The following is a 21528-nucleotide window of genomic DNA, read 5'->3' as shown; positions in this document are numbered from 1 at the left end:
ATTCTTCATAATACCAAGCACCTTAAAATGGACAAACATATAGACACATTCGCATAATAAATATGGCATGAAAGTTTGAAGTATTTCTGCTCAGGGGTGGGTTATGTAAGCTAATGCAGTGGAATAGGATTGTTATTTTTAAATGAAGAATGGGAATGAAGGGATGACATAAGTAAGACTGTTAATGGGTTTTTAGCCTACTTCCAAAGGAAAGAAAGCTTGTGTAATCACTCTATCAATTTAATTTTAACAACTTCAGTAGATTTCAGCCAAATTTGACAGTGGAATAGGCATCCCAAAGTTTTCTTCAAGAGGTCTTTAAAATTCCACAAAAATCAGCCTCTGGGAGGGGGAGATGAAGTCCCAGGCAAGTTTACACCATTTCTTCTTGGGGGAGAAGGTGAAGCATGAGTTCAGCAGGGGTCTTCTGTTTCACTTGTTAACGGGTGAATTGACTGTGCATGCTGTCCAGGTGATCCGTGCTTACAGGCTGCAGCAGGTAATTAGTGCCTCGTGTCCTGAGGGTAATCAGGGGAAAGTATGGGAGGGCCCACACAGTGCTGTGGGCTGGTGAGGTTAGGGAATGTAGAAAACACTAGGGCAGCTGAGGGATCAGGATCAGAAGGTAAGGGAATTGTGGGGAGATGTGGAAATGTGAGAGGGACAGGAAGGTTCCTGGCACAAGCCTGTAAGGAAGGGACAGTGACAATTCGTTGTTAATTTGAGAAGCGTGCAGGACTGTAGCGTACAAGTCCAGCACAAACCAAGACTTGTGGTTGCTGCTTGTGGATCAACTGCTTTTAATAGAATATCTTTTTGTGTGTGTGTTTTTTTTTAAAGCTGACTTAGAATGATAGTCCTGCATACTAAAATGTTCCTGTTACACACTGAACAAATACGAGGCGAACAGCGGTAGGTGTTTCCGTGCCGCTCAGTTCCTGGGCCACAACTCTGAACTGGGAGCGTTCTCCCAATTTGAGGATGGCTTGTTCACCACTGTACACTCAACTGGTGGAGCATATCCAAACATCAGCAGTGTCACTTTTAGCAGTGACTGTTTATTAGTAATGTGGACTCTCATCTAGAAGGAAATGAGCCAGGTCTTAGTCAAGTCAGTTGTGAGAGAGACAATTAACTAAATGTCTTATCAGATAAGACTTTCTCACCCTCAATACATCAGAAATAATGACTTACAGGTTACAAGATTGTTCTCTTTTGAATCAAGTCCCCCCTGACAGTTTTCATTTTTCATATCTTAAGTGACACGTTACTTGGGTGTACAGTTTAAAATTGGAAGAGCTCTATTAGAATTATTTTTTTATGGACCTGTTGGATTAAGTATACTAGAGAAGTTTCTCTTACTCTGTATGTGGATTCTACTGCTCAAACCTCCTTGCGGTGCTTATTACACCTGAAAAGCAGGAAAGGAGGTAATGATGACTCCTCATCATCAGGTGATGTGCTAGTATTTAAAGAGACCATGCTTAAGCAGGTTTTTCCCAGGCTATTGTCAGCTCAGCGGAGTTGAAGATTTATTTGTGAAAACCCATGCCAGCCTGAAAAGGGATAAGGGAAGGAGCTGGGGCAATAGTTCGGGAATTTAGCATGTCTGTATATTTTTGGATTCTGTCATTCTTAACCTATTAGAATGGTTTGATGAGGCTGAACTCTTTATTTATTGAACAGGTGATAAATGGAACAGGTATCATAGACAAAAAATAACCTCTCAACTCACATCTAACATTTATTATAAATAGAATGTGTTAAAGTGGATCAGTTTTATTAAATTGTCATGGTGTGGTGCAGTTTAATACAGCTAATATTTTTGGAAGCTAAGAATGCACGTTATATTTATGTGTAGTAGATTGTTTAGGAGTGACTGAGAGAAGAACTGAGGTTCATCAGACACCTCATTTTGTGGTGATTATCTATAAATTGTGATAGCAGAAAAGGTAATACTATTCTCACAAGCAAAAAGTGATCTTATGTACAGCACCAGTAGAATCACTGTCTCTCTTCTACTTCCTCTGTCAGTGTAGTTTTTGCAGAGAAAGAAGAGGCTGAAGCAGAAAGAATCAGCTTGTCAGTCCTTGTTAATTTGGATCTTGCATAGAGTAGGTTTAGATTTTGTTTTTAAAGTGCTCCTCTCAGCCTTTTCTACTAACAGAGCTTCTTCTAAAAATCTCATGCGTTAGGCATGATGGCATTGTCTGTCCATAGTGTAGCACACCTGGGGGAAGACGGCATAAAAAAGCAGAAGTTTGTACAGAATTAAGTGATGCAGACTAAAAGCAGTAGGGAAAGCACTGGGAAGGGGGAGAGGTGACCTGTTCATCTGGTGTCAGACTAGCAAACACAGTGGCATATTGTTTCCAGTGCTTAACTGATTCATTTCTGTCAGTAATGGAGAATGCTTTGGGGGATAAAACATAACAAACAGTGTTTGGTTGTTTTTACATCTATAAACTGAATTTCCCCCAAGGAATGAAATTTTCCTTTCTGAAACATGAAGCAGTAAGACAGAGAGTAAAGAAACCCACCCTGAACCCATAAGGCCTGGCTACAGTTGCCTGTTGCCAAACTTTCCATTCCCTGGCAAGCCTGGGATGAAGTTAGCCAGACCAATTGGCAGCTCATGTGAAGCAATGCCACAGACCTGGCACAATCCAGATTCGGAGCCTGGGACAGAATCTCCATGCCAGTTGGTGACTGTAGGAAGCATGATGCTGCTTTGTGGGAGCTTGGCTTTAACCCAGAATCCAGGAACACTCCTTATCTAGAGGCTGAAATATATAAGTAAGGTGGCACAGTGAATGCAAACTCTTTAAGCTGTTTACCCAAGCCCACTGATACCACCTTTATTTCACTCACGTTCAGCTTTAATCTGCTTCGTCAGCCTTCATCATCCATACTTGAACCACCGTGATAACAGAGGTGTGGTCACTGGTGATAAAGACTGGGGATAGACGTGTGGTATGTCTGTGTGTAACTGGCACTGCAGTCTGCATGAATCATCAGTCCACCTGACGATTTACCTGTTGGACAGGAAGCAGGGATGTAGCAGGACTGTGTGAGTAAGAAAGTCTTAGCTCAGTTGGTGCTGAGTGATGTGTCAAAGGAGAATGCAAACTACTGTAGTGCTGATATATCTTTCACGTGATAACTGGTATCTCCTACTAAATTATATTGAATGTTCATAGAAAGAAAATGTTTTTGTTTTCCAGTGATGGTAAGAAATCACCATTCATTGGTGGTATAGCTGCTTCTGTACTCTGGTCTCTGCCATGTCCTGGCATAAAATGACACAGCCTTAGCTATAGCTGCCTTCATTACTCTGAGCTACAGCAGATAACAGAGCATTCTGTCTTAGCTCTTTTTCAAGCAGCTCCATATAGCTGAGAACACTGCAGTGGTTCCTCAGTCATGTTCAGTGTGGACAGCATGTTGTACCTGTGCTCTACTTTATGCTTGCTTCCAGTGGTGTAGTGCTGAATCAAATGTGAGTTTCTAGCTCTCCTCTTTGAGGTGCTGGAGCACCTCAAAGTCTGTGTGCAGGGCACAAAAGGGATTGATGGAGCTCAGCTGTGAAGAGTGCAGGCAGCCACCCCACTCTTCAGACACAGTGGAGTTTGAGCAGGCTCAGCTGTGCATGCAGCAGTTGTATCCAAGGCTTGCCCAATACCAGAGGGCCATCTCACAGAGCACAAAGATCCTCTCCAAGCACAGCCCTCCCGTGAGTCCTCTTTAGCACAAGCGTGTGAAATGCAGCAGTCATCTCTAGTGCTCTGTGCAGCGTGCATTTTGGAAAGGAAGTGAGGATGAAACATTGCTGTCATGTGCCAGCGCCTTCCACTACTCAAACATGTTCAGATGCAGAATTATGTTTGCACTGGAACCTTAATGTCTTTTAAATGCGAAATTGAATACTCAAGTTACTTTTTAAGGAATTTATCCTCTTCATGTCAACTCTTATCCATCAATGTACAACATACGATACAGTCTTTAACTACATAACAACATACAGTAGTTATCATTCATTCAGTGTAAATACACGATTCCCAACTCTGCAAAAAGCATTTTTGTCCTCATTGTAAGCAAAAATTGCCATTTTTACATCATTTATTGGAAATCTACTGGAAAAGCAGTTAATGAGTTTTGTGTGGTACTTTACCACATTACTCCATCACTGCAGTAACAGAGTGCTTTTGAAATTTTAATGAATTTATTTTCACAATCTGTTACGCAAGCTACTTTAGTCATATCTTTAAGGGAAAATACTGGAGAAAATATTGTTAATGTGAGAAGTGTCCACTAATTTTGAAAGCCCAGTTTCAGTTGTTGTTTTTTTTCTAATACCTAGCATTATATACAACGCTGTTTAACAGTGCTGAACAGTGTTGTAGAGGAGCTCTCATTAACTTCTGTTGCAGGCACAAACATCCAATTTTTCTGCTAATAAGACCGATAGTCTCAAGTTGGGCAATAGAGAAATACGGTTAGTGATTTATGGTGAAAGTCTGCATAAATAACTTGCCTAGTCTCTTACAGGGGCACCGTAAAGCGAGCAGTTCTCCCGATAAGCATTCAGCTATGTTAAATCAGGAAGTTAGTCTTTCTGTCCTGTGATCTTCTGCCTGACTTGTTGCATACCTATCTGTGAAGAAACTGAGATCAGTGCAACCGTAGCTTGTCCTTTGAGTTGTACTGAAATATAAAATAGCTGCTTATTAGTTGAGAATCATGCATTGCGTGCATCAAGAACTGTGCCTGCTTGTAACTAAAGACTGCAGCATGTTGTTATGCCCAGACTGCAGTCACTTTACTTCTTTTATTTCATATACCTGTTCCTGTCCTGTAGCCACCATAACTGTTTACCTCCCTCATCTTCAAAGTTTTGCTCTCACCCAGCCCACGTTTGAATCTTGTAGCTACCTGCCGGAGTGTCTGCCCATAAGCTAGGTCACTTGAAGGCATGAGAGGATGACTCCTTGTGCTACATGCTCAGTGAATCTCTGAAGATTTTTGGCAGAGGTGATGATTTTCAGATCATCTGAATGTGTTTGAGTAGTGGAAGGCGCTGGCACGTGACAGTGTTTCATCCTCACTTCCTTTCTGAAATGCGTGCTGCGCAGAGCACTAGAGACAACTGCGTTTCACGTGCTTGTGCTAAAGAGGACTCACGGGAGGGCTGTGCTTGGAGAGGATCTTTGTGCTCTGTGGGAGATGGCCCTCTGGTATTGGGCAAGCCTTGGGTACAACTGCTGCATGCACAGCTGAGCCTGCTCAAGCTCCACTGTGTCTGTAGGGTGGGGTGGCTGCCTGCACGCTTCACAGCTGAGCTCCATCAAGCCTTTGTGTGTGCTGTGCCCACAACCTTCTCAGAATGTAACTTGTACAATTTTGTGTCTAATGCAAATGAAGCTGAGGTTCTTATAGTTCCACAGATTCAGTCAGGTTAACTTTGGCTTTTCCAATGGCTTGCTCCTGCTTTGAATGCTTTATTCCTGCTAGACTTCAGGCTCCTTCCTCAAAATTAACGGATAAAAGGATTTTCAGAGGATTCATCAGAGATTTTGTAGTGTGATTTTCACGAAGTATCATTTTCTAGCCTTGGAAACAGTTGAACTCTTTGCTGGAAATGTTCAGTCTGAACAAAAAAAATGTTGCCCTTCCTTGAAGTGAATAACTTAGAGCAATTCTCAGCAGAATGAGACATGCAGAAGCAGCGAGACTACTTGTGCATTGCTGCTTTAGTGGCTGTACAGGAAATCTGGGGTTTGAGACCCTGATCTTCTGAAAGAGGCAGAGCTAGAGCAAGAGTTAAAAGGTGGTCTCTGTGTTTCTCCATCACTGTATGCTTACATGCATGATGCAGTGACAGGATAAAATCTGTGTGAACAGTGTTCGTGCATGCAGATTGGCTGTTTATTATCTCTTTGTGGGGTTTGAGTGGGTTGTTGGCTAAGTGCACTTGACCTGAATGTTCTAATCACGATAAGCTCTGCTTGCTGTGGGCTCCTTCCTCAGCCTTTCTCACCCATGCGTGTTCTGCAGGAACAGCAACACCATCTCCAGAAAGGGTCAGCTTTGTTCAGAGGAGAATGTAATCTGAGGAAACTGGAAAGCTTCCTACGCTCCAGCTTTCACTTCTCATAGTGCAAAATGCTGAGTGTTGGAATTTTGGGCTGATAATTGAGTATGGTCTGTATTGTCTTGCTCTGGGGAATTCAGATAAGGAACTTCATTCCTTTCCTTGTCCTTGTTTCAGGCCAGATCGTACCATTCTGATGAAGGTCCTGTGAGAGGGGATTAAGGCGGGGATTCCTGACTTCTAGGTGCTTTTGCCTATCACTTGCTTGTGATGCCACTGTGACTCTCAAAGACACTCAGTAGGAAAACTTATTAAGCTGTATTTTAAATACATTAGGAAGCACTATCTCTGGAGCTCTTTGCTGTAATGATCTGCATGGATTTCAGCACTCATCAGGCCCCTGTAACAGTTACATAGCTTGTTTTCCCAAAGTTCAGAGCAAGACCAGAGAGAACATGTGACTGACTTGCTTCAGCAATGAGATCAGGGAGGGAGGAAGTTCTGTGCTATCATCTGACAGCACTGTGCTTGATTGTCAGTACACAGCAGTCTACAAATGCTTTTCCAGCAGTAGGAATGGCTGACATCCCGACCGTGGTCTCTCATTCCAAATGTAAAACTGGAATGACAGTAAAATTAATGATGTTTTTTCCACTCCTATTCATCCATGGGGATTTTCTGCATTATCTCTAGAAATGTGTTCTCCCAGTGCCATAAGTCTGTCTTGATCTTAGTCCTCTGACTGTATAGATGGCAATCCTGTCGGAGACGAAGGATGGCTGTGGAATGAATGTAGCACAGTTGCCAATTCTTTTTACGTTGCATTCCTCAAGAAAAACAGCAGACAGGGCAAAAAAATCAGACTGCTTGTGAAGTAACTTTTTCTATATGGTCTGTCCCCATGTGCACTGTAAGCAATAAAGCACATGCAAATGACACTTCAGATGTTGTCCATCTTGTCGTTGTCTGCTGAGCCACGGTGTACTGATGTTGGTCACTTTTGGGTTCTGCTGCCTATGTCCAATCTGGCACGGAAGCTGCTGCTGCTTCCATATTTCAGGAGGCTGGTGTAGGTGGTTGTGCAAGATGGAGGAGTATGGCTTGCGGTTCTGTTGCTAGGATCCAACTGCATGAAATTCTTAAGCTCATGGGTTGGTTTTTGTCTCTTTTACTGTAAGGTAAAAGTTTGGGTAGATAAATGGTCTATGTATAAGCTACACCCTGTTTATTTTCAGTTGGGTTAGCTTCTTAATAATTGGCAATTGATGTTTGTGCTTCTAAAGAAGGTGGGATCTCCAGGATCTTGATTGTAAATGCGTTTGTTTACCTTCAGGGCAGAGGAAACACACTCTATACAACACACTGACTATTGTTCAGACACCCACAACTCTTCAGGATGGCAGATGCCTTATTTCAGTCTTAGTTGAGTCACTCCTGCTTATGTAAGGGCTGAATTTGACTCTCTTTCTTAAGGCTATGTTATGGAAATGAAATTTTTAAATAATCCCTTGTCTGCTGGGACTACCTGCTTCTGATATGGAGGAGGAATTCAACTTGCCTTGTGCTATTCTGTTACCAGAAATTCTTTTTTGATCCTGTAGCTTTGCTCAAGGTGAAGTCATCCTCTTCCACAGATTCCTTACATAGCTCCCAGTGACTTGAGGCAGTAAGAGTTTTGCTAATCTAAGGTTTGCTCCAAAAACAAACAACTATCTTGTGACCCAGAAGGCCCTCTTGCTCCTCCTTCCCCATTTTCATCTAATTCTATGTTTCTGCATCGTTACCATGTTCTGCTCATGGGCTCCTATATTGTCAGGGATACTGGCCTCACTTGTGTTCTCATGCACACCCAAATAGAAGCATGTGTTTTTTTTATTTGATTAAAAAAAAATAAAATCCTTTCAACACAGTGGTTTGGAATAATCTCACAGTTACAATGTTAAAGCTCAGAGTTATTAAAGTGGTTGCTGAAGGATGTGGCTTTCCCCTAGGTAAATACCACACCCCGCTAAATAACAGTGCCCTATCGCCTGTTGACACTTGCATTCCATTCCAAAGGGTGGGCCTTATTTGAACAGTGGAGTGTTTGATAGGCGAAGCAGTAACTGTTTATGCTGCTTTAGAGGAAAATGGAAGTGTGGGTTTGGAGGCGACAAAGGAGGAGAGGAAAGACAGAGTACTGGACTTTGTCTTGTGATAGATTAGAAGAGCAGATGGTAAACTGTTACCAGTGCGTCTGATCTGTTTTTACATGACGTATTTTTAGACTCTAATAATGCTTTTCACTTAACATTGTACAGCTTCTTGAGTACTTGCATGTCTTACTTGAGTGCCTATAATGTAATTTACAAGCATTAATTACTTAAATTGTTCGGCAGTGTTCTGAAATATAGTAGTTGGCGCCTGCAGTTCCAGGAACTGGAGCAGGGAAAGGGCTTGTGTCTGCACCAAGATCTCATACTGAAACAGTGGAGTTTTCTCAGTTCTTTTGCAAATGGGTGTCTGAAACTTTAGGATACTAGAAGCTGAATTACCGTGGTAGGAAAGCAAAAAGTTGTATTTAGTATTTAAGTACACCTTAAAAAGTAAATACCTGTCAGTAACATCCTTCTGTGTATGTGCATGCGTACAACTTCAGAAACTTGCTTTGCAGACAGGTCTTGACGTGAGAGGTGTAATGTTTTTGTAGTGAGTGTTTCAGTACTTCTTAGGACATGGATCTAAAGCACAGAAAGGGATCAGGTAGCTTTATTCATGGCCCTGTTGAATATAAATATCTTGTGACCATTGATGATGACCTTTCGTAGTGCCTGTGACTAAGAACTCCTTTCTTCTCCTTTTCTACTGCAGCTCACTGACACTGGGATCAGCCCAGTTCTATCTTGGTGGCAGTGACCCCTGTGAGTTACAGGTATTTGTCAAGTTTGAGAACAGCCTTCAACAAGGGAAACTGACTGATAGCCCTCTTCTGATATCTCACTGGAATGTCATATTTTTGTTGCAAATTAAAGCCATTTGCATCCTTCCCAGTAGATAGGAGAATAATTGACTGTCCTCGTGCTTTCTTTTCTTTCCGACAGGAAAAAAATGAATTATGGCACAATAGTCTTGCATTGTTAGGGTTAGAACCTGTAAGTATCACTCATACCTTTAAGGTAGAATCTCAAAGGTACGTGGGATACAGCTTCACGTGTCCCATACGTGAGGATATACGATGGTATGGTAACCTCTCAAGAAGTGTTCACTAGCCCAAGCTGCTAGGAATAGGAAGAGAGGGGTCTTTCACCAGTTAATAGAAGACAGTTTTGCAATTTCTGTCTCATAGCAGTGGTTTGTGACCAATGTGTTAGTGACAAATGGGGAAGTATAATAAAGGATGTCTTTTTCTCCTTATCTGTTTAGACTAGAGATTCTCCTGTGGCCACGTAATCACTGGGGTGATAAACTGGTAGTAAGCTTAGGTTGGCAGGCTAGAGCTGTGTGTCTAGGTTACAGTCTGCACCACCATAGCAAATAAGATGAAGTGCATGCTCAGCTTCCTTCCCAAGTGCCTGGAGCCCACTCGGGGAGATTTGCTCCTTGAAGTTATTTCCTGGCGTGTTGCCGGAACGTAGTCTTACTTGATGTTACGCAGAAACCACACCTGATTGAAAGGGGTTGGCACTACTTGTAGTGCATTGGGAATTGAGGTCATACGCAGTTCAGAAATGACACTTCTGTGCCTTGACAAATTGTGATTGTGTCTTGGGCTGGACATCTTTTTTGGCCTATGTGTGGAGAAGTGTGAATGTGTTTGTGTTTTAAGTATTCTAAGCAGGATGAATGTTTGGGAACTGGTAATTGTGTCCTCCCTAAAAGGAGGTTAGGCTCATTTTCTTTCATTTAAAGAGTGTGGTCTTTCTAGATGTCCCTGTCTCATGACTGTTGATGTCAATCAGTGACCCACAACAAGCAGGGGATTAACAGAGGATGGTCAAAGATCTCTAAAACTGCCAAACTGGCATAGAAAATTTCTGAAGACTTAAGCTGCAGTTGTTTTGGAGGTTAAGAAAGATTTTCCTTCTGCTATGCCATCTGCTAAAGTGATGTTTGATTTACCACAAAATGGTTCTGGGTGATGGACAGCCTAGACAAATTTCAAATGTCTGTGCTTTGAAAGTACGTCAATTTTCCTATAGTGAGGAACTTTCCATGTACTTTCTGGATAATAACACTTCAGTTTCCATTGAGAGTGGTGTCAGGCAGAGTGTCTCTGGTTCAGTTTCCCTGAGCTCAGCAGGACTGGGTGGCAGAACGCCGTCCTGTCAGGGAACCAGCATCTTTCTGAGCAAGGCACAAGCTGTGCAGGTGGAGATGACGGGCCTGTTAATGCCTGCTGTCAACAGCAGACACTTGAGTGTCCCTCAAAACATCATTTGTTGACTTATTAAGATAAAACCTGACTTTCAGTTTTAACTGTACTGTCCCTTACAGAATCAACTTTTACAAAATCCCTGTGAGAAAAGTGAATGAAATCCATGTGGAAGTGCTACTCCAAAGCCGTCTAATTCATTGACCGTTTTGCCTTTTGGTCTGGGAATGACACAGAGATGGTAAATATTTTACTACTTAATGATGAGAAGCAAAATGCCGGTGTTGATTCCTACAGAGCCGTCAGCAGGCTCTTGGTGCTGTTGGCAGAATAGCAAGCAACGCTTTCACTTTGTTGCGCTTTGTTCGCCCTCCGCTTTGGAGGGGGGCTCCAGAACCCAGCTGTGAAGTGGGATCTTGTGCCACCAGCATTTCAGCAGTCTGATACTCACCAGTGGTTTCTCTTTCCTTCACTTCTTCCTCAGCCCAGAGATAGTGAATATCAAACTTACCAGGTATCCTAAAGGGCAGCGAGCCAAAGAACGTTTGCATCTCACTGCATAAAGCATGGCGAGGCATGACAGAGGAGAAAATACAGGAACCTGAGGCTTCTGTCTTGCAGCTTTGTTTCTGCTTATTGCATTAAGTGTTTCTCATGAGTGAAGGATTAGCCCAGCCCGTCTTGCCTGCGGTACAAACAGGAAATGAAAACCTTGCAGTCAGAGGATACACCTGCCAAAGGCTGGCTGAGCAGCTGCGGCCCTCACCCATGGCTGAGCGCAGAGCCGGAAGCGTCGAGGGCTAAGCGCGGGCTGAGCACTGTTTCTTCGCAGAGATGTGGGGGCTGGATGGTGGAAGAGACAGAGGGAGAGATGAAGGTGTAGTCACAGCGTGCCTGGCAGTCTGATAAGAGGTGCTGATCAGGAAGTTGCTCACGTAGCGTGCGAACTGCCGTTCCTCTAGAGGAGCGTGCGTTCTGCCTTGCTGTTGATCATCAGTCCTCCAGGTCTGGCTGGCACCCTGCTGCAGGAAGATCAGCGGTGTGAGAAAGCAGCGCCTGTCACTTCCTTGGGGACTCCGCTGACTAAAGCGGATACGAGGGTGGTCAAGGCTCCCAAGGAGCCTGGCATGTGGAGGTTGCTCAGTGATTTCCTTGATCGAGGGCAGAGTTAGGCTGTTTGTGTTTCTTGAGTGGCAGCTGACAGTGTTTGAAGTCACGCAGCTGCCCTGGCGGAAGGCCAGTTGCAGTGATTTGGACAAATTATCAGTTGATGTTGGTTGGCACAGCGCCTCTCTCAGTCTGAAGAATGAGTGATGCTGTTGCACATCAGCTCGGGCACAGACTTCTCCAAGTAGATACTCGTATCTCTGTGCTGGGCTGTCTGGTGGTGGTGCATGTCATCGTGGAGCAACATTTTGTTTCCAGGCCTAAATACCTTTTTGTCTGGCAATGAATGATTGCATCGGGGAGTGCTGTGCAGAGTAGTGCTTATTGTGTGCATCAGGAACCTGTTCACTGCCCAGTGACAGGAGAAGATGAAATGTGGTAATAAAGGGGCTAAGTCATTTGCTGTAAGAGCCTCACCCTGTCTTGGGAGCTAAATCAAGTGTTGCACTCAAACTTAGCTATAATGGGTTGTGTGAGTGTTTGCTTAATGTGCTCCTGTCTGGGCTTGCTTGGGGAGATTCTTCTTGTTGACTTGCTCTTTCACCTCCCACCTATTGAGAACTCAATTCGTGATTCATGTCTGATTCAGCCAAGTGAGTAGTACACTTGGCAGTGAGGAACTCCTTAGTTTTAAATATTCCAGAAATCTTTAAGGGGCAAAAGCACAGAAACTGGCTGCTGAAAACAACGCAAATGGCTTATGTGACGGAACCAGGTTTGTCATTTGTGATGCTTTTGTTTTAGTTGTTATGGGCAAATCCTTCACCTTGCATCCCTATACAGAGCCTGTGTGGATATTGAAGTTGTGTTTCCTCCAACAAGTAAGGGAAAAATTAATCAATTCTCAATTTCTCCATTACAGTATGATGTCTTGTTAGGTTGAAGTTTTTCATCAAGTGCCAAATAATCCTAAGCTTAGTTCTTATGGTTTGGGCAACAACAAAGTAATGGAATTTTGATAAACTGCAATGAAAAGCTTTTAGTAAATCCTTTAGATGTTTTAAAGTATGCACGTAGGTGTATATATATGCCTGTACATAGTATTAAAAGAGCAAGGATAATTATTAGTTCATTATATTAGGCATAAAAGTATGCATTGCTCCAGGATCTGAATCTAACCAAGTCAGCTGCCTGCCTCTTTCAGGTCTGCAAAGAACTATGGTAAGCCTTCACATGAAAGAACTCAAAACCAGAGTCCCTCAGCAGGCAAGTTCTGTGGCTGTAACTGGAATGATACCATGTTGCTCAGCAACTCTCACTATTTTTTTAAATATATATTAAAGGACTCAAATCACCAAATCTCTCCATGAAATGAAACTATATGGTTGGCTGTCCCAGAGCCTCACGCTCCTGAAACAGTGAAGCCCCTCAGCACCTTTGAAGCTGGTGGCTGTGAAGGAGCACCTGTAGAAGACCTGTCGGTTTGTGGGGAATTACGCTGATACTGACTTGTCTCGGTAGTATAATATGATTCATTGTTGAAATGTGATCTTTTATAGGTTCTTGTTATAGTACTGTAGTTATTGATTACATTCCCGCAGGGAATTGTATCTAATTGAAGGGTAATTGAATTAGGCTAGTAATAGTCTTGGTTGTGGTCCACTCAGAATTTCTTACGGGAGCGTTTTATGGTCGCTGCAGTGGGACAGATGAAAGCAAAGTTTGGTTCAGGCTAGCTTTAGTTCAGTAATGTAATAGGGTTAGTAGCTTTGGACCTATTTCAAGTTATTTGTGTGTGTGGGTCCAATATGTCAGGTCAAAGTCGATCCAGGTAGTGACAAACAATACTGAAAATGGAGAACAAATCTGAATATATTAATTTCATTTTTCAAATTGAATGAAATAATTGAGTGAAACAGCATAAAGAATTAAGAAAACAAACTAGCTTTCAAGCTGATTTGTTTCAGTTTTAATAAACTAAGGGAAGTAAAACAGTTAAGGATTTTGTGGATAATTAACTCAGGGTTTTAAAAACTTCAGAACATTTTATTGAGTTTTTAAGTAAATGTACATACTATAAAATGTAAAACTGAAAGTCATAAACTGTAAAACATACACGGATTTTAGAGGGAACAAATATTAACATAAGAGTTTGCAGGATTAAATTCTACCACATGTTGACACTGCCTATGAGAACTCTGTGTAATCTTATGAATTTTGTGAGGATTTATTGTATCACTAAAAAAAAAAATATGGGGGTGCTACTGTGTGACTGAGGACGGAAGAAGTAAGAGACAAAATCACAGAAAAAAGGTGAGCCACAGAGGAGTGAATAGTACGGTACACGGATAACACAGAACTGGCACCTCCCGTAGCAGCACTTCCTTTAGCCTGGGGCCCACACTAAAGGTAGTTTCAGCTACTACCGATGTGTTCTCAGGTGCTACTTTTCCAGTCGCTGCTGTTAGGGTTACTCTGTCCTGTAAGAGGCCAACACCCACCATCTTCTCACATGCTTGCTTGCAGAAATACTTTGAAACGTGTAGTAACTTTCTGATAGCTATAGTTTTTTATACTCCTTGTAGTCCCTGTGGAGGAACTTTGTTCCTTCTAGGAGTTGGTGAGACACTGAGTAGGCAGTGGCAACCAGCAACACAGATCAAATTTCAGCCCCCATGTCCCAGAGCTGCAGAATTTAGCCTAAATGATGCAAAGACTTCAAGAGAACAGTAGATTATGATGACTGACAATTAAGTACTCTTTCTTTAAAGCCTTTTAAGGAAAAAAAAATCACAAATTTCTCACTATCCTTTTGTTTCTTCCTGTCATAATAGCTCTTTGTAGTCTTGCGTAGGTTTTGTACTAGCACAGAGAAGAAAGACAACAGGATCTTGGATAAAGAAACTACTGAAATTGTCCTGGAAAAATGATCCGGGGTCACTGTTAACTATTGTATAGCAGAATTTCCATGAGAATTTAACAGTGCAGGAAAGAAACTAGACTTCCTTCCACCCTGATGATAAGGGAAAAATGAACTTTTTTAGGGTATCATTAACTTGTTATTTAAGTATACTTTTGTCTTAACTCACTATAGTTTCAAGTAACATGCTAGGATTATTAAAACTGACCATTCTTGTTCCCCCTGAAGAAAAAGGTTTTCTTATCCCCTCTCCCCCCCCGCCCCCACCCCCCCAACTAGTTTAGATGTACTTGGCATTTGTAATAATTTTAGTTGCTTAATTTGGACTCTGTTCTGCAGATTCCTAAATTACGTTACCTGCTTGTCAGTGCTTGCCTGAGGGTAGTTATGTGTATTATTTGTTCACAGAACTGAGATCTTTGTTTCTGGTTTCCCTTTAGGTTAAGGGAGTGATTTTATTTTTCTCTCAAACAACAGAGGATGGTTCAAGTCCTGTCCCCTGTTGCCCTTAGGCATGAGAGTAGATCTCTTCTCCCCTGGGGATGTAATATACACTCAGTGAGAAATTTCAGTTGTTCTATGCAGCCCTTAAAACTGCAACAACAAAGAACAAAACCACACAAAATCAGGAATACTCCCAGTGGTCTCCACATACCTCTTCAGCGAGCTTGGCTGTTAGGATGTTATAGCCCTTGTCCTGAAACAGTGGGAGGGTTTCAGGAAAGCAGATTAATTCTTGTGGACAGTGAGGCCTGAGCCCAAACCCCTCAGAGCAGAAGAAAGTGCTCCTAATGAGTGCAGTGGGTTTTGCTCAGCCGTGTCCTACTGGTGCATTGAGGCAGGATTGTGATGGCTGTGCTTCGACACACCAGTAGCGTAGGAAGTTGTGCTCTCATCATGAGAACAGACCTGGAGAAAGCTGCACACCCAGGAACCAGTGGCTCTCAGTTGCTGCTCACCTTTCCTGATCCTTAATAGGGTAACCATCATGGCAACTGCTACCTGCATTGAGGGTTGAATAAACTGGAAATACGTCATCTGCCCAGCACCTTGTTCATGCATGTCAGTGCTAACGCAGTGTCTACCACACCTGCTGAATGGAAATATGGTTTTCTTCAGTGCTCTGCTTCAAATTCAAAAGAGTAATTCAGATAACAGACCAGTGGCAGATTCCAAGCCACAATCCTTTGAATGCCTTGTGGCTCTGTTGCAGGAACTAGCTCTTCCATTCTCTTCCACTGGGTTTTCACTCTTTCACTGCCTAGACACTGTTCTGGCAGCACAGCCTGTCACACACCCCTTGGCAGAAAGCTAGCTTTTGTCATCTTCAGCATCCCACACCTCCTAGTGCTTAGGGAGATAGATACACGTAATGTGTCAGCTACAGTTCACATCAAGTAATTTATGCGCTTAATCTACCAATGTTAATGTTTCTCAGGTTTGCCTTTTGGAATGGTTTTCTTTTTGCTATTGGAAAATTCTTGACTATATTGATCTTAAGAGGCATATAAAACAGCATCAGCGATGTCAGGGGTGTCTGATTCTGGCAATTCTGATACAGAGATATCTGAACTTTCCCTGTGTGTATATAAATAGCATAAAACACTGAACGGGAATCTGGAAGAAAGGGCTTGGAGAAACCCAGCCAGAACAGAAGATTGAGGAAGACTGAGCAAGAATCTAGGAGAAAGAGGGCCTGAGGGAGATTTGAACTGCAAATACACACGGGCAATGGCATTAGTCCTATTTGCCATTGCAACATGAAGCAGTGATGTGAAAAGCACATAATACCATTGCTAACAAAGAGGAAAAGATCTTGCTTTAGAAATAGATGTGAGAAAGATTCCTCCCACAGCAGGCGCACAAAGTTTTCATCTTCCCACTCACGCCAGTGCTCCAACAGCACGCAGCCCTGTTTGCATCCTGGCAATTTGCATCCTGAGTTGGTTGAGGTTGGGGACTGAAAGATGCAGCAGGGCAGAGTGCGTCTGCTGAACCCCTGTCCGTGGCAGTGTGCTCCACTGGGTGCGTCTGGAAGTGATTGTTTCCCTCCTAGCTTGCACCTTGTGCTTTCCCTGTCTTAGGGGAAAAATGTTTGTGAAGAGATTAAAAAAAAATAAAATTAAGAAGCACTGACAGTTTTTTTCCTTTATTTTTTATTGGGTGAGTGGCTTAAACATATTCATCTAAGGCAGCTGTAACCTAAGCAGTCAAATTCCACTTGAGCTGGGGTTGAATTTGGCCCATTGTCTCTCCTTCACACCCACAGTACAAATAAAAGCTGCAGCTTCTGAGGGCTAGGTGGGAGGGAGGAGGTGGGAAAGCCACTAGAGTGTGGTGGTGCATTGACAGCTGACATGCATTCCTTGAAAACCTGTGCTTCTCATCACTTCTGGGTAGAGCAGCATGACAAATCATTGGGAGACACGATACAGTATGTTAGGAGCGGGACATTGTCATGTGCATAGGATCTTTACAGGAGGGATATAGAACTCTGTTGATCCTGGCGTGGGGAGCCAGCAGTGCAATCCTGAAAATTGGACTGGAATCTCTAAAAACTTAAATCTTGGCAGAACTTACACTCAAAGGGATCACTTCAGCTCCAAATGATGTTTACTTTCAATTGTTCAATAACTTTGGGCCCTGCCTGTCTGGAGCAGAAACTGAGCAGAGTAGACTGAAGGGCTTCTGCTATCAGCTAAATCTGGTGAATAGACTATACAAAAGTCATTTTTCATCTTTTCTACTTGAACAACAATATTGACACTGCTCTTTCTTCCAGAAGGAGGCTAGGGACACTTACAAGTGGTGTGCAAGAGCTGCTTTCATCCTCACTGGGTAGCAGTTATCCCTGTGATGAGCTAAGCTGCTGGTTAGCAGTGTACAGTAGCAATTTGGAATGGCTTGAGGCAAATAATGCAGAATATGAAATCCCCTGCAGGGCCATTTAAAGCTGCAGAAGGGATGTATTAAACTAGAGTTTAGCTAGCGCTATTGCTGTCTGGGGAGTTGCAGCAAGTGCAACCAAGTCTTCTGTGATTCGTGATTCTTAAGCATCCAGGACTTTCTTTTCTTGCTTTCTCTCAGTAGCACGGTATGTCTAGAAAAGCATTACTGTTGCACGGGACACTTGTGTCAGACCAACGGTGATTTCAGCTTGAACTGCTTTCAAAACCAAGCTAAGTTAAACAGGATCTTATTTCAGAATAAACATGCCTATATGGAGATTATGTTGTTACGTCAAGTCAAATTGCAGTATAACTTAAAACTTTCACGTGAAAATAAATCCCTAAAAGAAGGATCAGTTGCATCTGTGAGTTCACATATCCTCATGTGAGGATCCTACGTTTGAGGCTTCACAGGGTTTCGCCCTCACATGGTGACCAACACTGCTAGACAGAACCATATAAGAAACCTGGTGTAATTGATCAAATCTGGGGAAGGGTGACCAGGTTGAAATGTGATCTGAAGAGCTACATTTTGCCTGTGTCTCTTTACCTGCAATTACACTTCACGTCTTTCACTGCTGTAGAAATACAGTGTAAAATACAGTAAAAATAAGGTACTTGAAGCATCTAGTTCATCACATTGATATTCCTGCTAGAGAAGACATACTTGTTTTGTAGGTGATTTTTTTCAGGTGTTCAGCAGCGACCTAAACTTGGTTTTAGTGAAATCAGTGCCTCCCATTGGTTTTGATAATGCCTGCTTAGGCCATTGATAAGCACTTCCGTAAATCCAGCCTAACCGCCAGCTATGCTTGATCTCAGCGCAAAAAAAATCAGCACTAAACTGTTCCGCACAACTATGGCACACCGTTACCAGCTCCATGGGATACTGTGTCCTAGCACCAGCAGAGACCAGCATGCCTTTGTTGTTTGTAACACGCTCTGGGGTCCCTCAGCATGTAACGTACGCGCTAGTGGGCTGTGGTTCATACTTGCCCAAGTTTCTTTTCCAAAGCATGAGACTTCTTCACTTTCTAATTTGATTATTTTCACCTTTCTGCCGTTGTGATGGAGCACTCAGCTGCTGTTTGTGAGCAGCTGTTCTGTTTCCCTGTCTGCCTGGAGCGCTAGCCAGACAGCTGCACTGTGGGACAGCCAAGGTGGCCAGAGCTATGCCCAGCTTCGTTAAAAAGTAACAGGGTTGGGAAAGAGGGGAGGGAGCAGCAAAATCTGTGACCTGGAATAGATTCTACAGCTCGCTGGCAGTGAGTGCTACAAGGGAACTGAGTGAACTCCAAGCCTGATTGGAGATGCGTTTACTATGGATCCGACAGAGCGAGACTCGCTTGCTGCCTTGGTGAAAGCTGTTAGTCGTGAGGGGATGGGGAAGGCCTCTGGGAAAGGAAGTATTGCTGACAGCAGCAAACTGCTCGTGTTCGTGTCTCATGGCAACTTAAACATGCGTAAGTGTAGGTTCAGCGTCTGGTCTCTGCATGACTCAGACACGGAGAGGGTCAGGTGTGGCTCAGAACAGGAGTGTGACGTGCAGCATGGCGTGCTTTTTTTTCCTTTTCTTCCAGGTAGCTTTCTTGTGGATGGTAGGACATTATGTTTAACTACGTGTCTGTTCCTGATTTTATGAGCATATTTTTCCAGTGATGATCATAGTGTTTGTTTTGTGGTTCCGCTTCTGAGCGCTTAACAAATTATGGAGAAACAATTCAGTGTGCTTGAAGCTAGGTGGTAGGTTTACAGTATGTCAGGATTTCAGATTTTGCCCAATTTAACATTCCTTTCTTTTGCATTCCAGAAAAAGGCATGGAATACCATTAAAACCATGGTGAACTTACCAGTGATCAGCCCCTTCAAGAAACGCTACTCATGGGTACAGCTGGCTGGGCATACAGGTGAGATGAATATAACATCTTCACTGGTTTTGACTCTGGAATGTGGTATGGGATCATTTTTATTGACCGAATAGCCACTATGTTAGCTCCCTGGCAGGAAGGATTGCTGTCCTTGCCTTTATGTGCCTCAGCCCTGACAAGGACAGGGTTTCTAGTACCAACCCCAAACCTTCCATGTGAATGTAAGGCTTTGGGAGAAGAACAAATATGGGGACAACTGACTTGATGGCCAGGTGTTTGCCTAGTGAGTCTTGTCATTATTCATTGTATGTGTGCAAGGAGCAGCTCAATCAGCTACGTCTAATTTTGTGTCAGTAGAAGTTAACAAGTGCGTTCCTCATGTAAGATTAGTTTCATTGTTAAGATTAAAAAAAAAACACACAAAGAACAAAACAAGAAACCAAAGAGAAGTTATTAGGCTTGCTTCTCTCATGCTTCATTTAATTCCTATGCAGCCCTTGTTCGTAAAGTGCTAGTGCGGGGTTTATTAGTACACATGTGGGCAGGCACCTACGCTGCATCGTGCTTTAATGCAGTACCTGAACCACCTCTTTATATGCTAATGCACTAATATGGTGCATTTCAACGCTGTGCAGAGATTTATTTAGTCGTAGAAATGGAGTAGCTGCATTTGCACAGTGGTGTTGGTAGGGCTAACCTGTATCACACAGTGCCAAGATGAACCAGCCTTACTGCAGTTTCCATCGGTGTGTGTGGGGTTGGCTTGGTCTCTGTAGAATGGTAGATGGGGACGTAATCATAACCCTTCTGGGGCCTTGTGTAGGGTGGAAGAGGAGGGTTGAGGAGTTACCAGAATCTGATTAGGAGGAGAGAGAACACTCTGGTTCGCTTTAGTTAGTTTTCTGTGGTTGCATTTAGTCCACCATTTTTGCAGCTGTTCTCTGATATGACAAGTTCTTTCTAAAGTAAAACCTGGGCCATCACCACCCTAGCCCTTGTGCTGAGGCAGTGCTAGTTCTAGGATTTGTTGGCAAGGAACCAGTTTGCAAAGGCCGAAGGATCCTGCTGTGATAAAAGTGCATTGCTAGCTTCAGGTTTAATGAGGCCCTACTTTGGGGCCTATTTTATGTTGTGTAGATTAAAGGGTACCTCTGAATGAAACGTGTACTTTTCTCCAATGTTATTGGCAGGCTGCAGGACAGGAGTGCGCCTTCTGCAGCTGGAGTGTGATGACTGCCAATCTCGGCCTATGCAGACTCTGTCCTTTGTACAGCATGTCATTTGGACCCAGGGCTGTAAAAACAACCGCACTGCAGGCTCTACCTGCAGATTAGCAGGGCTCCCCAGAGCAGACGCAGTGCCTGAGGGTACACGCATGTGCAGTCACAGTGTGTGTGTAGAAAGGGCACTGCTTGGCTTCTGGCCTGTTGGAAGCTGTTTAATGATCGCTGACCGCACTGCTTTTGTACGTACACACTCAGCATGTATATCATACACAAGGATTAAGGACAAAGCCAACGCTGTCAGTGTTATGCAGCTTTAAAATAGCCTGTCAGAGCATTAAAGAAGTCTGGCCTGTGGCTTCTTCCTGTGCATTTTAATGAGTATAGAGCAATGTTTGATATCCCAACAAAGAGTTTAGCATGGAGAAGAAAAAAAAAAAGAAAAAAAAATGGCCCGGAGCAGCTGCACTCCTTAAAGCTATAAATTCTGATACGGGAACATATTTAAACGGACTTTCACTGCCAATGGTTATGTTTGTCCTCAGTGTTTTATTTTTCAAGAAGCATGTTATCTTTTTTGTTCAGGGGAAACCTTTATCTGGTGTCGTGCTGCCGAGGTAGATGAGGCTGGAGTAGTGGGGGAAGGTGTTTTTCCCTTTTGCAGGCCAGGCTTTTCAGCATGTGTTTGATTTTCTTTTTAGGAAGTTTCAAGGCAGCTGATAGCGGGAAGATTCTCAAACGCTTCTCAGAGAATGAAAAAGAGTGTTTTGAGCGACTGATGAAAGACCCACTACGCTCCTGTGTCCCTTGCTTCCATGGTGTGGTGGAGAGAGATGGAGAGAGCTACATTCAGTTGGATGACCTGCTTACTGATTTTGAAGGGCCGTGTGTGATGGACTGTAAGATGGGGATCAGGTGAGACATGAAAGAGAATTTGCTTTCTAACCTGAATGCATTTGAAGGAAGTAAAAGGAAGGGGCATGTGGTTGTGCTTTGTCTGGAGGAGTTTAGTAACTGTTT

The 21528-nt window shown here is 43.1% G+C and overlaps 1 protein-coding gene across 1 annotated transcript in view; it reads left to right on the top strand.

The window, feature by feature from the left end:
• Positions 1–21528, top strand: part of ITPKA (inositol-trisphosphate 3-kinase A) — a 40474-nt gene that overhangs the window by 5213 nt on the left and 13733 nt on the right. Inside the window, exons 2-3 of the mRNA XM_083839699.1 lie at positions 19228–19324; positions 21210–21423. Coding sequence (XP_083695825.1) covers positions 19228–19324; positions 21210–21423 — 311 coding nt within the window. The remainder of the gene's footprint in view (positions 1–19227; positions 19325–21209; positions 21424–21528) is intronic.

This window comes from Anser anser, assembly GCF_964211835.1.
Source record: "Anser anser genome assembly, chromosome: 5".
Lineage (NCBI taxonomy): Eukaryota > Metazoa > Chordata > Aves > Anseriformes > Anatidae > Anser > Anser anser.
Note: the sequence above shows the minus strand (reverse complement) of the source record. Positions and strands in the feature narration are given on the sequence as shown.